General features: G+C 33.9%; 1 protein-coding gene across 10 annotated transcripts in view; it reads right to left on the bottom strand.

The window, feature by feature from the left end:
* Positions 1-2,166: 2,166 nt before the first annotated feature.
* The window catches only part of LOC120776380, a 208,437-nt gene continuing 193,021 nt past the window's right edge, over positions 2,167-17,582 (bottom strand). For 5 of the 10 annotated variants that reach the window (XM_040106986.1, XM_040106982.1, XM_040106983.1 and 2 more), the window contains 10 exons: positions 14,966-16,185; positions 13,468-13,820; positions 13,055-13,254; positions 12,807-12,984; positions 11,396-11,449; positions 10,609-11,209; positions 5,970-6,987; positions 4,798-4,934; positions 3,783-4,027; positions 2,167-3,106 (listed from right to left, as the gene is read on the bottom strand). In XM_040106986.1, coding sequence (XP_039962920.1) covers positions 2,840-3,106; positions 3,783-4,027; positions 4,798-4,934; positions 5,970-6,987; positions 10,609-11,209; positions 11,396-11,449; positions 12,807-12,984; positions 13,055-13,254; positions 13,468-13,820; positions 14,966-16,185 — 4,273 coding nt within the window. In that variant the 3' untranslated portion in view covers positions 2,167-2,839. Of the gene's footprint in view, positions 3,107-3,782; positions 4,028-4,797; positions 4,935-5,969; positions 6,988-10,608; positions 11,210-11,395; positions 11,450-12,585; positions 12,595-12,806; positions 12,985-13,054; positions 13,255-13,467; positions 13,821-14,965; positions 16,186-17,582 lie in introns of all 10 variants that reach the window. The other 5 variants (XM_040106990.1, XM_040106989.1, XM_040106987.1 and 2 more) reach the window with 5 other exon arrangements.

A 17,582-nucleotide genomic window follows, 5' to 3' on the forward strand; every position in this document is an offset into this window, starting at 1 on the left:
AGTTATTAATTACAAATGAGAAGTACAACACACATATTCATATGCAATTGAGCAACTACATACATACACACACAACAATGGACAACAGTTAGTACGAGTGTATTGCAAAATAACATATTAATACACACATACATACATATATAGCCAACTATACAAATATGTAGCTATAATAATTTAAAGTAAAACCTTATAGCGAGAGCATATTTAGTACAACTAATTTATTTTCTTTTACTTGTTCGCTTATTCAGTAGAATGAGAACACTACTTAAGTACTAGAGCGACGATTTTGAATGACTTACGGCAAAAGGGTAGTAATTTTGTATGAAAAAACCTTGGTGTGTGCGACAGGTGACAATAGTAAACAAATGCAGCAAAAGTATTTAAAAAAAATAAAAATATAAAATAAAAAAAAAAATAAATATAAAATAAAAAAAAAAAATAAATAAAAAATTAAATTAAATTATTTCGAGGTTTTAGAAAAATTCAAATATTTAAAACAATTGAAAACAAACAATATTTATAACAATTAAAAAAAAAAATTTGTTTGAAATAAAAAAAATAAAAATTATGAACAAAAAATTTAAAACTTAAAACAGAAAAAAAGAAGTGAAAAAATTTCAATTTAAGAGATATTAAATTAGTTAGAGGCTTCACTGTATTTTATGTATTTTTCTGTGGATCTTCTCGAATTTTAAATACCTGTTTCTCTTCAGTTTCTTTACCAGATGTAAGCAGTTTGTTGTTTGCTGACTTCAACTTTCATTAGCAATATATAAAACTTTAATATAATTTATAACATAAATAATAAAAAATAGCATATATTGCATTAAAAATAGTTTTGAAATGAAACAGTTAGGTATGCAAAAATATTTAAGATATTTCTACTGTTGAAACTTTAGAGTAACCAAAAAATAGATGGCTAAGATTTAAATGTTAAAATCAAAGTAATTAAGATCTTAGACACGAAAGCGCAACAAACCTCAAAAATTTATTATTGAAAATTTAGTTAAAAAAATTAAACGAATTAATTAAAAAATTAAAAAATAATACTTCAAAATAAAAAAAAAAACTTCAAAACGGAACTAACCTTAAAACCATGAATCGAATATTTAAAACAAAAATTTAACGAATAATTAGAAGAAAAAAAATGTAATTAAAAAAAAATACTGCGAATCTTCAGTTTTGATGCAAATCAACAACGGAACAACTAACCTCAAAACCGTGTTATCGAAAATGTATTTCAAAAACTAAAAAATTATGTGGAAGAACTCAAAAATTTAATAATTCTTATTAATCAACAATTTATTAATTATTATCAATTAAAAATTTAATTTACGGAAATTAAAAACAAAAAATTAAAAAATATGTATAATTATTAATTAATTTTGAAAAAACTTAATAGCGGAAATATGTAAGCTCGAAACTGTATTACTAAAAATTCAATCAAATATCAATAAATATACGTTTAACTACCGTTTTCATACTACTCAACGGCAGAACTAACCTCAAAACCGAAAATTTCAACAAACAATTTAGAAAAAATGGTAGAAAAGAAATTGTAACTACAATTTTCAAAGCATACTTCATTATAAATTTATAGAAAAAATGTCCATAAAAAATAATTTTTAAATTTTCTACAACACTGCTGCATTTGCTTACTGTCTTCGCTAACACATTTCAATTCAGTTTTATAAGACAAAAAAAAATATTATTATATTGAAGAAATTCATCGCTTTTTATGTTGTTTTTTTTTTGCACGGAAATATGTAAGCTTTGTGTGTTCATTGTTGTTGTTATGTGTGTTTTCTATATAAATTATTTAAAGTTATTTGCGGTATACGCCATAAATAGTAGTTAAAGTTAAAAAATAATTATATATATTTTTTATATTTTTCGATTATTTTATTTCATATTAATATGCATTAAACCTCGTTAAGTGTTTTTTACGCGTTTACATTTAAATTAATTCATTTATTCATAAAATCAGTCCTTTGTTTATATATTTCTCTGTTTTTTCTTTCTCTCTTTTGTTTTGTTTTTTTTTTTTTGTAGCCAAGTCTCGCATCAATTAACTATGTCGCTCAGCAAATGACTTAACGCTTACGCTACTACAAACGCTCCTCTTCGGTCATACTCGTTTCAATAACTTCGTCAGTGAATTTCAAATGTTCTGCCATTTTATATTTAATTTTTGTAAATTCAATTTTCATTTCAGTGTCGCAGCTGCTGCTTCGTTCAAGTGCTGTGCATACACACACATCTAGTGACTTATACGCTAAACTTCATAGTAATATTCGGTGAACATACAAATTTCGTAAAATTTACTTAAAATTTAAAATTACTATTTGAAGCTTTTTTATATTATAATAAATTACTTATTATTTAAACAAAAACACGTACCAATTTCAGTTGAGTTATAGAGTGTAAAAAATTATTTCATTTTGATTTTCTTACTTGCTTGTTTATAAAGTACAAATTAGCGATGTCAAACTTATATTGAAAAAATCATTTACAAAAATCAAATAATTTTCTACCACTTCCACAACAACTGACCACACCACTCGCCAACACGCGAAACGCATCTGTGACCACTCATTTATGTGCTGCTTAGTATATACCATAGAGTACATATTTTTGGTTGTTGCTTACTTTTAAGTGCATTAATTATCGATTGTTTTACTTGTTAAACTTTACTATAATTTCTATTATGACTACTTACTATAACTGCTAATTGTTTTCTTATATATTTTATATATTTTTTGTTGTTGTGTGTTACCACTTATTTTACTTTTACTTTGAGTTTCAGCATACTATTTAGTTGTTACTAATTGAACTAAGCCTATTTCTTTTTGGCCGCTTTTTTCTCTGCTTTGCGTATAGCTTTCTCGCGTTCGCGTCGCTCGCGCTCCTGATCTTTGCGCTCCTTTTCGATGCTCGCCTTGAGATCCTTGAGACGACGCTTCAGTCGATGTTTGTCGTCACCGCTGACGCCGAGCGTTTTGAAGTCTTTCGAGTCTAGCGACAGCAGTGCGCCGCCTTCAACGTTGTGCTCCTTGAAAACGGGTATGTAACGCTCCAATTCGATGCCCATCAGCCAGTGGCCAACCTGTTGTAAATGAAATTTATTATATTTGTTAAAGAAATATTTAAAAAAAAAAATTGCTGATGAAGGGTATTAATGTTCGTCTCTCGTCAAATAAAAAAGTTTTCCATACAAGCACATGATTTTGATCGTTTAGTTGTATGGCAGCTATATGTTGTTTTGCTATGATTTGAGTAATTTTTTTGGAGATTGTTTCTTAGGTTTTGGCAATAGTTCATGACAAATTTCGTGAACATATCTCGTCAAATAAGAAAGTTTACCATACTAGAGCTCGATTTTGTTTCTTTAGTTTGTATGACAGCTATATGCTATAGTGAACCGATCTGCACAATTTCAATGCTGATTATAGTGTTGGTCTGGACAAAACTACATGCCAAATTTAGTGAACATATCTCGTTAAATAAAAAAGTTTTCTATACAAAGACTTGGTTTTGATCGCTCAGTTTGTATGGCAACTATAGGCTATAGTGGTTCGATGTCAGTGACTTCAACAACCAAGCAGCTGCTGAAGGAGACTTGCACTTGTGCAAAACTTCAGAACGATAACTCAAACACTGAGATACCAGTTCGAATATATACAGACATGGATTTGGCTAAATGGACGCAGCTCGTCAATATGACTATTGATATGTTTTAATATACCCTTTTCAGCGTTTAATTAATTTCATTTAGTACTCACCTGCTCCTTGGTCCATTCATGCACGGGTCCGCCTTTGTAATTGTAGCAAGCGGCTGCCTTGCGATCCGAAAAGCTGCTGCTCGAACCGGACAAATCAATGGCACGACTGGGCGAGTAGCCGGGTGAGGAGCAGCCCGATGACATGCTAGTGGGTGAGGGTGGTCCGGTCGCCTGCTGTTGTTGCTGCTGCTGTTGCCATGGCACTGTGCCAGGCGGAGAGAGGGATTGAGGTATAACTTGTTTAACTGTGCACACATTCATTTATTATATATTTTTATTGTTTTTGTTTTAAAATGTAACCACCACAAATGTTAAAGGTTGTGTAAAATATAAATATATATTTTATATTAAATGTTAGGCGTAAGAGGGTTAAAGTTTTATTATGGTATTATTATAAAATGTTGTTTGTTTTACCACAACGTAGAATGCGGCAGCATAGCATGATTTAAACAAATTATTATTAAAATTTTGTCATTGTCATTATTTATTACCATATTCAGGAAAATCAAATACAAGAGCAAACGTGAAGAAAAAGAAAGTACAAAAAGTTACTCGGGTTAGTATTATTATGGGCGCGCAAATGGTACATACATACATATACATATATATGTGTTTGATACAGTTGCATAAAGTCAATAAGAAACAGTTACGGGATAGTACGAGTATAATTATACAACGAAATGTACTGTAATGCTTAGTTTGGGTGCAAGAAATGTGGATGCAAACGACAGATAGCATATAGTAAATAATTATATATATATGGCATATAATATATACGACTATTTAGGCATATAGTATACGAAATAAAGTTTGAGTTTGTATGTGAAAGAGCAGTCAATATACGGTTATAAAATAGAGTTTAGGGATATGCATTGGTTGAGTGTTTGGCTTGGTTGGTAGAAGTGAGCGCAAGTAATTTTTATAAATCTTCTTTTTTTAGTGGAAAATATCAAGAAAATTATTGTGCAATTGTATGTAATAAATGCCATTTAGTATTGTATTGTTTGTTGCTTACCTTTGGGCTGCGCCTCATTCACCGCTTGTCGTATTTCATTGATTAGTGTCTTACAGTTTATGGCCGCTGTGCTTTGGCTTTTATTGATTTCGGTGTAATCATCGCTGGAATGACGCGAGGAGCCGTCACCAAGTCGTCTATAAATCGGGAAAATGTAGTATAAAGAATATTTTAATGACGTGCATATTATTTAAGAGTAAAATATGTTTGAGATACTGTTTTGGTATGAATACTATATGGTTTTTTGAGGTTAAGAAAAATATCAAAGCTACTATAATTAGAAAAATAAATTGAAAAACAGGAAGAAACGTGAACTGTAGCAGCTATAATACAAATTTCGTGAAAATATCTTGTCAAATAAAAATGTTTTCCATACAAGGACGTGAGTTAAACGATCAGTTTGTATGGCAGCTATATGCTATAGCTGGCCGATCTGAGCAATTTATTCAGATATTGTTGCGCTCCTTTGGGCAATCATTCCCGCTAAATTTCATGAAGATATCTTGTCAAATAAAATTGTTTTCCATACAAGGACTTGAGTTTAATCGATCAGTTTGTATGGCAGCTATATGCTATAGCAGGCCGATCTGAACATTTCATTCAGATATTCTAGCGCTCCTTTGGGCAATCATTCTTGCTAAATTTCATGAAGATATCTTAACAAATAAAAATGTTTCCATACAAGGATGTGAGTTGAATGATCAGTTTGTATGGCAGCTATATGCTATAGTAGGCCGATCTGAATAATATGTCGAAAGATTGTAGCGCTCCTTTGGTCAATCATTCCCGCTAAATTTCATGAAGATGTCTTGACAAATAAAAAAGTTTTCCATACAAGGACTTGAGTTTAACTGATCAGTTTGTATGACAGCTTTATGCCACAGTGGGCCAATCTGGACAATTTGTTCAGAGATTGTAGAGGTGTTATGGACAATAACCTATGCCAAAATTCGTGCAGATTTCTTGCCAAATAAAAAAGTTTTTTATACAAGGTCTTGACATTGATCGATCAGTTTGTATGGCAGCTACATGATATAGTAGTCCGATCTGAACAATTTGTATGGGGATTGTACCGTTGCCTTGGACAATAATCTATGCCAAATTTCGGTCTCGCACAAAACAATTTCCAACTATAGTTTTGATATACAATTTAATCAGATACATTCACTTACCTCTCACGTTCGGAGAGCGCCTGATTTAGTTGTTCCGTAAATGATGATGGTGGCATTTTGCCACTTATAATGGCACCAGTCGGTCCGACACGTCGACGACTCGGATACATCCAATTCTCCGATGATTGCTCATTCTCGGAGAGTTTATCGTTTGAGCCTAAAATGGAATCGTATGAACTATTGAGATCACGACTGCTAGTACCGAACGTTGTCATATTGCTGCGATGGAAATCGCCAACACCGCCAACAATGCCGCCGACACCGACACCGACACCGACACCAACGCTGACGTCGGGCGGCGAACCAATAGCATTCTTAAATATATTCGGTATGGTCGAATGACCAAGACCGGCAGCTGCTGCCGCTGCCGCTACGGCGCTCTTATTATGATCCTTATGCACTTGAGCATACAGCTGATTGATTTGCTGTTCGCGCGCAGTCGCCACACCGCTACCCGCTGTGGCGGTCGAATTCAACAGTATGGCAGTTGTGGTGCCCGCGCTCACATTGCTGTGATGACCGTTGGTGGCATGTTGCTGCTGTTGTTGCTGTAAATAACTACGGTGGATAACGCTACTGCCATTGCTGCCGTTCGAGAGCCCGTTGCTGTCGGAGGCGGCACTGGCGTGCACATGCGCCACCGTGGTGGCGGTGCCATCGTCCTCACTGTCTTCGAGCGCACAGTCAGAGCTGCTGTTGCTGAGCGTGCGCTTGCCGAAAGTGATGCTCTTGATGCCGTTATTATTGCTGCTGTTGCTGTTGCTGCTGCTGCTGTGGCTGTAGCTGGGGGCGTTAGTAGTGCTGTTAGCGGCTGTGGGGGCGCTGTAAATTTGGCTATTGTTGCTGTTGCTGTTGCTACTGCTGCTGTTGCTGTTGTTGGTGGTGGCGACGGCAGTGGTGTTTGTGGTTGCGCTAACGCTGGCGTTGTTAGTAGTTGCAGTGTTTGTTGTATTGCAGTTGTTGTTGCTGTTGTTTGCTGTTGAAGGCAGCTGGCGATTAGCTAAACCACCACGTGATGCTTTTCGTTTTTCAATTTTTGATTTTGTTTATATGTATATTTATTTGTGTGTTTATATTTGGTTAGAAAGGCAACAAGCGGCGGCGGCGAAAGCGATTTTATTGCAATTTTTGGTTTTGTTTTGGTTTTATTTTGTTTGTTTGTAATTGTTGAGCGGCAGTCAAGCAGCAGCGAAATGTAGGCGGCAAGTAGTGTAATTTTTTTTGTTTGGTTTTTGGACAAAAGCACATCAACAACACAAACAACAATATATGTATGTATATGCAAATGGCAGCAAACAGGACACAGGCACAATTTATTGAAAGAGATAGAAAGAAATGTATAAAAATAACGAATGTAGAATTATGTTCAACGAAATGCTAAGAATTACACTGAAACTGTTTAATATGCGTGTGAATGATGGCAATTGTAAGTATGTAGGAGCCTCTCAGCACTTATGTATGGATAAATGATGATGAGATGGCACACTAAGAGCAAAACATTACTTAAACCTCCTTTGTCTAATTTTGTTATTGAATTTAAATTTATTAATTTATCAACCAAAATTTTTGCTTATATAATTACTTTTATTTTTGTTATCTTTTTTTTATTAATTTTTTAATTTTTTTTTTTTCATTAAAATAAATTTAATTTTTATTTTTTAAAATAATTATCGATATTATTGGTAAACTTTATAATTACACATAAAAGAATTAGAATTAATTTTAATTAACAATTTTATTAAAAAAATAAAATTTAACAAAACTATAATACTCTGTAGCAACTGGTTGCAAGAGTATAAAAGGTTGTAATAATTTAATTTTAACTTTTTAAACTGTATTATGTTGTATTATTGAACACAGATTTATTATTTTTTATAAAAAATAGTTCTTTTATGGATTTTATTATTACCGGCCTTAATTTTTTTAATAAAAAAAAATGTATCTTTCTTAATTTTTGTATTAATATGGTAATTTTGATTTTGTTTTTTTTTTTTTATTTATTTATTTTAAATAATTCTTAATATTATACTTATATTATTTTTTATAATTTAAAATTATTAAGATCAACTCTTTATTTAAAAATTATTAATTTATTTTTATTGTTGTATTTTCGGGCAAAAATTTTTATTTTCAAATTATTTTCTTTTGTCTTAGAAAAAAATTAATAAAGTCGTATGATTTTCTGGCATTTAATGTAACTATAATATGAAACATAGATTTAATATTTCCTTTAAATATGATTTTTTATTGTAGTCATTATTGAAAATAATTTTCAATATAAGTTTATTAATTTTTTATTAAATTTTATTAATAAAAGAAATTATATTTTTCTATTAAAAAAATTTGTTTAGCTTTCATATTAAAAAAAAAATTTCAAAAAAAGTTTTTCGTTAATTTTTTCGTTTACATTTTTTTTTTTAACGTGAAAAAAAAAAAAAAAATTTAATGTTTTTTTTTTTCATTTTTATGAATATTTTTTAATGATTTTTTTTTTTCATTTTAATGAATATTTTTTAATGAATTTTTTTTTCATTTTTTTGAATGAAAAAAAAAATGTTTCCCAAATAATTTTTGTTTGCCTTGGAAAAAAATAGTATTGATTTATGATTTTTTTGCATTTAATACAGCTACATACATTGTTAACATCATTACTGTATTATTGCTTGAAAAAAGCTTTTAATTTAAAAAAAATATATATTAGAAAAAAACATTTATATTTGAAAATTTTAATTTATTTCAATATTTTATTTTTGAATTAGGCAGTTTTTCGAAGAATGGTTTTGTTTCAAATTTTTTTCTAAAATTAGTTTTACATGTTTTCCTATTACAAAAAAAAACTTATTTGAAAATTTTAATTTATTTAAATTTCATTTTCAAAACAGTTATTCAGAGTGTTGCATTATTTAGAGTAAAAAAAATATATATTTTTTTTTTAAACTTAAATTCATGTAAATTTATTCCTCTTACGTAATATTTCGACTTGACTTAAACAGTTTTATTCCAAAATTTTAATTTTTAGATTTTTTTCCCAATAAGTTATTTCTGAGTTATGAATTTTTTCCAACCAAAAAAATTATTTTATTTGAACATTTTAATTAATTTACAATTCTTTTTCTAACAAGTTATTTCCGAGTTATTTCTTTTTGCAATTAAACTAATCCTTACAATGGAAGATTTAAATTAATTTAAATTTTTTCTTTCTAAAAATGAATTTCTGTGTAATACACTTTTTGAAATAAAAAAAAATATTTGCTAATTTGAACTTATTTAATTTGTTTCTCTAAAAATGTAGTCTTGAGTTAATTTCTTTTTCAAAATGAAAAATCCTTAAACTTGGTAATTTAAATTTATTTTACTAAAAAAGTTATTTTTGAGTTATCCATTTTTTCAATTAAGGCAAAATTCTTCTATTTAAAATTTGAGTTTATTTAATTTTTTTTAAACTGTTATTAAAAATATCCCTTAAACTTATTAAATTTTTTTATTAGAAAATTATGCTTTTTAATAAAAAAAATTAATTGAGATTATAAATTTATTCCTGATATAAGCACTTTTTTGCAATTAGTGTGATTTGTGATTTATGATTTATGATAAATATTACAATGAAAGGTGATATGAGTATTTTAAATTATGATTTCTATAGTCATAAGAAAAAGCAATAAGCAGTTATAAGGAACGGGTGAACTAATAAGCTTATAGATATTAAAAATTACTAAAATGTGCGCAATACTTAAAAAATTTATCGTGAATTCACTTTCATATCTTTTCATATTCAATATTCTGTACTATGAGTCGAAATTTTTCACAATTTCTTAAACCCGTTTTTATTGAAGGCTTATTCTGCTTAATCATTCGGGTTTGAAAGTAAAACAATGTGAAATTTAGACCTTTTAGGCGCGAAATTCGTACTTTTGAGGCCATTCACGATTATTTAGGCAACAATTCACTCAGTTTCTGAAGAATTTGTGCGATGAAATTCAAAACATGTCTTTAGATTTCCATTATTTCTACAAAAATTCAAAATATATACTTCGACCTCATTGAAATGTTGTATTGTTAGTCATTTTAGACTCTCTTCTAATTTTCTAAAAATTAAAATAGTTATTAAAATAAAAATTTAATCATAATTATGACCTCAAAGTCTGATGCCATTATTATATTTATTTGCAGATAATTAAAATAAATATGAGAAATTTTTAACTAAATTTCTTTCAAATTGATTTTTTTAGAAAGATAGATAAGAAATGTTTCCGTTACCTAACTGTCAGTATACAGAAGAAATATAATCTCAAAATTCCTCCACCATCCCTTTTGAATTCAGTGCGTTAAAGTGTTATTAAAATCCTTTTGCTAAATTTAATTCGTTCATTCGTTAATTCAATATTTAATATTCAGTGCAATTATTAATAAAAAGTTAAAACAACAACCGCCACCAACAACTGTCTGAACTACGAGTAATTCGAAATACAAAAAAACGAGCCAAAGCATTGCCAACTCACACAACAATTTTAGACAAGTAAGAGAGTTCAACAATTTCTTATATAAAATGTATGTATGTATATTTATACATACTAGATAACTGTCAACATAAATTAATCACTTCATACATACTTTCAGCACTTTCTGCTTTTCCACTTACCTAAATCGATTTTCGTCTTTGTAACGGTATTGTCCAGAAGTTCATGCTGCGGCACGGCGGCATCCAATTCATCTTTAATTGGCACTTTACGTTCCACAGTCGCCGTTTTGACACCCTCGCCATCGGGTGATAGATCGGAAATCTCCGTATCGGACAATTCCGTTTCGAGTTTCTGGAACAACGGTTTTGGCGGCGTTTTACGCATCATTTGTGGCGTCAGCTTAAGCGTAGCGCTGTCGTAGGGCAAACCAACGGGAAAGCCGGCCTTACGTTGTGTCTCTTGCAATTCGTGTTCCAAATTGATGACACGATCTTTCAGTTTCTTAACAAGTGCATTGTATTCGGTGTCTTTCTCCTGCAACAGTTGCTGGTAGAATTCCTCGCGATGACACATGTCCACTTCGCGTTGTTGGTATTCACGTACCAAACGTTTGGCTTTGTTGTATTTCTTATCGAGCGCCATATATTGCGCCTGTGATTGTTGTAACATATTCTGTAGATTTGAAGCCTCTTTTTTGATATTGGTGAGCTCGCGTTCGCTTTGGCGCAGACGCTCGCTGAGTAGCTCATTTTCATTGCCGGTGGTTTCCAGTTTGACGAGCTGATGTGGAAGGAGAAATGAACGATTAGTGATTGAAGCAGTGTGTGGCATGTGTGAAAATGAAAGCGCATGCGTACACAAAAATAATTATAGCAAAGTAAAAGCGTCATGAGTATGGTTAGTAATGGTAAGCAAAACAATGTAGAACAATAAAGTAAAAATGCAAAAAATAAAGGCGACACCTACCTTACGCTTAAGCGTATCAATAATGTCGTCTTTCAACAGGCAACTCAATTCGCTCTAAAAAAACATTAATGAAAAGAAACAACATTCAAAAATAAAATTTATAACAAAACAAGAAAATAAATACACTTCGTTATAATACCCTATACATGGGCATTTTTATAGCATAAAAGTATAAAAAAAATTGGTAGATTGGTTTGTAAGACAGCTATATGAAATATTGCTCCGATCTGAACGATTTTCGCGGAAACAGTAACATTGCTTTGGAAAATAATATATGCCAAATTTCGTCAAAATATCTTGTCATATAAAAAAGTTTTTCATACAAGGACTTGATTTTACCGATCACTTTGTATAACAGCCATATGCAATTGTGGTCCGTTCTAAACAATTTCTTCGGAGATTGTACTGTTATTTCAAACAATAATCCACGCCAAATTTCATAAAGATATCTTGTAAAATAAAAAAGTTTTCTATACAAGGACTTTAATTTGGCCGATCAGTTTGTATGGCAGCTACACGCTATAGTGAACCGATCTGAAAAATTTTCCCGCAGATTGTACCACTGATATTGGCAATAATCCATGCCGAATTTGGGACAAATTTCTCATCAAATAAAAAAATTTTTCATATAAAGACTTCATTTTGACCGATCAGTTTATATGACAGCTATGTGCTATAGTGATCCGATCCGAAAGATTTATTCGGATATTATAGCGATGCCTTGGCTAACAATCTATGTAAAATTTAGTGAAGCTAGCATGTCTAATAAAAAAGTTTTTCATATGAGGACTTGATTTTCATCCAACAAGCGATAGAAAAGGGCGAAAGAAAGAATTTTATAAATTTCAGATCGATAGCTCAAAGATTGTTGGTATACAGACAGATAGGCAGACAGACTTAGCTCATCATGCTAATCATTAATTTCATATTTAATATATATTTTATAGGGTCTCCGACTTTTACTTCCGGGTGTTACAAACTTCGTGGCAAACTGTTTAGGGCTAAGAAACGAAGAAGAGTTAAGTTTAATTATGGACAAAATTACTTAATAAATGATTACTTTAAACTTGCACAAAAAAATAAAGAAGAAAAAAACACACAAATAAATGCAAAAGTGAAATTCGGGCAAGAACGAAAGAGCACATGAATTCGCTAAAAGTTATTTATAGTTATTCGTTTGAACCAATTACCGCTTTATGCTGCATTTTCGTAATGTTTTGTAACGTTTTTAGCGTTTATTTTAGTTTTTTCGTACATATTCGTTTTGTTTTCGTAATATTTTCGTGAATCCACGTCATAAGTAAATCACATAAAGAAACATATAAAAGGTTTAAACAGATTAAAACTCTTCGAACACTCCAAACGGTTTATTAAAGTCCAAAAAATTTCATTACGGCGACATTTTACATACCTCCTGTAGCAGCCTCTTCAGAGACTCTACCTCCTGTGAGTGTGTAGCCTCGACCTCCATTGGATGTTCGACTTGTACGGGACTCGAGGGTCCCTCGCAAACACTAGAGTTGGCCGAAACCGGTTGTGTGGAGTCCTCCGAGTAGTCGAGCGTACGACGCAAGTACTCCTCTTGTTGTCTAAATATCATAAAATACACAAATATAAAATTAACTGTTAACCAAAATTCTTTCAAATCCGCAGACTCACCTTTTCAGTCTCTCCTCCTTCTCGCGATCCGCTTGCAGACTCAGGCGTATCAATTGCGCCACCTCTGAATTTTCCGGATCACGTTCACGTCCAATTTGAAATTTCACCAAACCGGAAGTGTTGCGTAACACCGATGCGGCATACGCTTGCGTAACGCCCACTAAACTTTTGCCATCGACTTCGATGATTTGATCGTTGACCTGAGCAAATTTAAAAGTTTTAACTAAAGCAAGTACAAATGCGCTCCCAAACACCCAGCCACCAAAACTAACTATATACCTACATATATGCATATAATTATATATACGTCTATATAAATATGTATGTAGATGTATATGGCCTGATGGATCGATGCCGGGAGCTGACCATAATGTACACACCGTCGGTGTCAAAACTTGAAAATTTCAACTCACCTGTATGCGTCCGTCGCGTGCTGCCGCGCCGTTATCGGTTATCGTCTTTACGAATATACCCAATTTTTCGAGACCAGCATCGGCGCCAACGCCCATGCCAATAATGCTCAAACCTAAACCTTCGGGTCCTTTCATCAATTCCACCGGGAAGACGTGCATCTTCTCGACACGCTTCTCCAGCTCATATTCGGCTGAAGCGGCAACGGGATCGACATCTTCATTGCGACGATCATAATCAGTTACGGAGAATGTTGAAAATACTTGTATGGGTCCCGAACTGAAGCGTACTTTGGTATTCTTTTTCACTGGTATTGGCGGGTAGGAGAGTTCATCGTCATCAAAGTCCAGCAGTCCTAAGAAAAGAAAGTCACAGTAGAAAATAATATTATTTGGAGACCTTGACAATAAGTTCCGAACAGTCATAGAATAAAGTGGGCGGGAATGATAATCCCTAACATCTTGAAATATTTTCACATTAGTTGAATGAAGACTGACAATCAAAGGGAAAACCAGTACAGTAGGGAATATAGAGATGGCAGTTATTGTTGTTGCAATGGCAGAAAACATTCCCCAAATAAGAGTGTGGAATACTGCCGAGTTTACAGTACATGGCTGGATATAAAACCGGGTCCGTTTCGGTTATGTTGTGCAACTGACATTGGATTAATAAAAACTGGAAAGAGTTTTATAAAATGCTGCCGGTTTGAGAGCCCTGCTTCCGGTTTCGTGGACCCAACTGTCATAGGAATGGTTAATTAAAACGGGAAATAGTTTTAGGGAATGCTGCGGGGTTGAGAGTCCGGTTCCAGTTTCCTGGACCCAACTGTCATGAGAACGGTTAATTAAAACGGGATATAGTTTTAGGGAATGCTGCGGGGTTGAGAGTCCGGTTCCAGTTTCCTGGACCCAGCTGTCATGGGAACGGTTAATAAAAACCAGAAAAAATTTTAGGGAATGCTGCTGGGTTGAGAGCCCCAGTTCCGGTTCGGACCGAACTGTCACAGGAACGATGAATTAAGACTGGAAATAGTTGTAGGGAATGCTGCTAGGTTGAGAGCTCCGGTTCCTGTTACGTGGACCCAATTGTCATAAGAACCATTCATTAAGATTGTAAATAGTTTTAGGAATGCTGCTGACTTGAAAGCGCCGGTTCCTGTTACGTGGAACCAACAGTCATAGGAACGGTTAATTAAAACGGGATAGAGTTTTAAGAAATGGTCATGTGAAACCGACAGTCATAGAAATGTTTAATTAAAACTGGAATTAGATTAGGAAATATTGGTGGGTAGAGAGCTCTTGTTAACATAAAAATTCGTGTCAATTCGTAGATTCGATTAACTTAGAACGCGGTCCAGCTGCCTTCGACAATCAAAAACGAAAACATGTCAAATTAGACATTCCGAGAATTTTAATGGACTCCCGCAGAGTACTTCGAGTAAAGGCTAATTAAACCCTAAGAGCGGATCATTAACAAAAAATCAAGTTGAAGAAAACTTACCAGGAACTTCCATCCAAAAGTTGCCATCTTCAAAGTAATGCACACCCGACTCCACATAGACTTCCTTACTCTTCACTGGCGGATATTCGGGTATATAGAATTGTGAGTCGTCGAGTTCTGCACCAAGACTGGTTGTAGTCGTATTTGTATTAATTGAATGTAGTTCACCCTCGGCTAATGAGTAGGTCGAATTATGTTTGCTTGAGATTATGCTATCATCGATGGTTGTCGTCTGATTAAGAGTGCCATCCGACTGCGTTGACTCAACGGACACAATCGATTCTTGCAGCGATTCGCCCGTTTGACCATGTGGCGTTAGACTGCTTTGATCTTGGATAAATGTTTGATTCAACAGTGATTGCTGTGACTGCAGCTCTTGTTTGCTGGGCGATGTTTGCGTGTCTTGTTGTTGTTGTATGAAAAGTGTCGAATCATTGTCGGCATCGTAGCTGGTCTCGACTTTCGAAGCTGTTACCAACTCGGAATGTTTACTTTCAACGCGACTTTCAACACCAACACCAGCACCCAAACCAGCACCACTGCCACTTTGACTGTCCTCCGAACGTCGGCGTTCGTTGGCAGCTGTGCAGCGGGAAATTAGCAAATTCTCAAGACTGCGATTAGGCGCTTCAAGTACGTCACGTAGCCATTCGGGCTCATCGTCGTCATGTGTATTATTATTACTATTGTTGTTGGAGTTGCTGTTGCTGTTGGCCTTGCTAGTTACAGCATTGGAGCTGTCCGCTTTTGTGAAGGTCGCATTCAAAATGTGTGCAGGTGCGGCGCCAATGCCAACTATGTCGACATCCCCGTCGTCGTCGTCGTCGTCGTCATCCTCCTCATCATCCTCATCGCCGTCGTTGCGGACGTGCTGCCGTTCGACAGCAAAGGCAAGACCACCTTCGCCGTTAGCTGTTGTTAACGTGACAGTTATTGGATTACTTCCGCCACTTGCCGGAGCACGTAGGTCACTAGCTGCTGTGTCAGTATCAACGTTGGCGACGTCAGCAACGGCGGCTGTTGCTGTAATAACTTTAAGGTCGTGTTGTTGCTCGCCTGTTGGCGGTGATTCTGGTTGTGTTTCTTCGATTAGACTTTTAATGCTCGTCGGTGAAGTGGCTGTGGCAACAACAGCTGCGACGGCCACACCCACAGTGGGCGCAGCGGAGAGTATCTGTTCGACTTCTTTGGCTTGTTCGTCCGAGAGCAACGACTGTTGTCTGTTGTCGATAGTTGTTGTTGTTGGTTGGTTGTTGTATGAATGTGTGGGGGTATGCGTTTGGCGCGTGCAGGCGGAAGGTATTCAGGCAAATGCAATCAAATTCCAAATGCGCCGATTAGTGGCAGCGAGAAATATTGTCGAAGCGCAGGAAGAGAAAAAAGAAAGAGGAAAATACAATTATATTGGTAATTCTAGGCAAACAAATGGTGTTGGGGCAAAGGGTTGTATAGTTTTATTATTTTAGTGTAATCATAAGATACCGTTGCTTTCATTTCAAATGCGTTTTGTTATGTACATAAGTATATATGTATGTATGTGCTTACACCAAGCTCTTAGCGCCCTTAAAGAATTTTAATTATAACTTATAACCAGTATCCTTGTGTGAGAGTTAAGTTAAAATTATGGAAGCCGCAATATGCTGTCTATGGTGGTCTAAGCTTTCCAATACTTATTTTTAATATATGTACTTACAAGAAAAATATATTATAACAGAAATTAAAATTGTATGATTAAGAGTTATATAGATTGTAAATTCGCAATTTGCTTTTGATTATACATAAAGATACTGAAAGGTTCCAAGAAGATCCGAGCGATGAGGCCCATTTCTGGCTCAATGGGTATGTGAAACAGCAAAATTGCCGCATTTGGGACGAAGAGCAATCTGATGAGATACAAGAGCTGTCATTTATCCAGAAAGAACAACGTTTGGAACCATCGGTCCACATTACTTCAAAAATGTTGTCGGTGAGAACGTAACCATCAATAGCGACCGTTATCGCGCCACAATAAGCGACTATTTGATGCCTGAAATTGAAGCCCGTGATCTCAGCAAAATTTGTTTTCAACAAAACGGCGCCACTTTCTACAGATCGCATCAATCAATGGATTTATTGAGAGAACATTTCGGTGAGCAGATAATTTCACGTTTTGGGCCAGTGGATTGGCCACCAAGAACATGTGATATCACAGCGTTAGACTTTTGCCTTTGGGAATATGTAAAGTCGTAAGGTCTATGCGGACAATTCCGCTTTGATTCAGGCCTTGGAGCAAAACATCACGCGTGTCATACGCCAGTTACCTGTCGAAATGCTTGCATGAGTCATCGAAAATTGGACTCAACAGATGAACCATTTGAGACGTAGCCGCTGCGAACATTTCAAAGAGATTATCTTCAAAAAATAAATGCCAAAGAATGTTCTTTCGAATAATGATAAACACTCCTCATTAAATTCAAAATTTCTATGTTTTTCCTTAAAAAAAAAGTAGGGAACCTCCAAATGGATAACCCTTTATATGAAAAATCTTATTATTGCTCTAAATCGAGTACTTAAGAAGCACACTTAGTGCGAAAATTCGAGAAACATTTTTTGTTTTGTTTTTACATATTTTAATAGT

The sequence above is a fragment of the Bactrocera tryoni genome, chromosome 5 (assembly GCF_016617805.1).
Source record: "Bactrocera tryoni isolate S06 chromosome 5, CSIRO_BtryS06_freeze2, whole genome shotgun sequence".
NCBI classification, from domain to species: Eukaryota; Metazoa; Arthropoda; class Insecta; order Diptera; family Tephritidae; genus Bactrocera; species Bactrocera tryoni.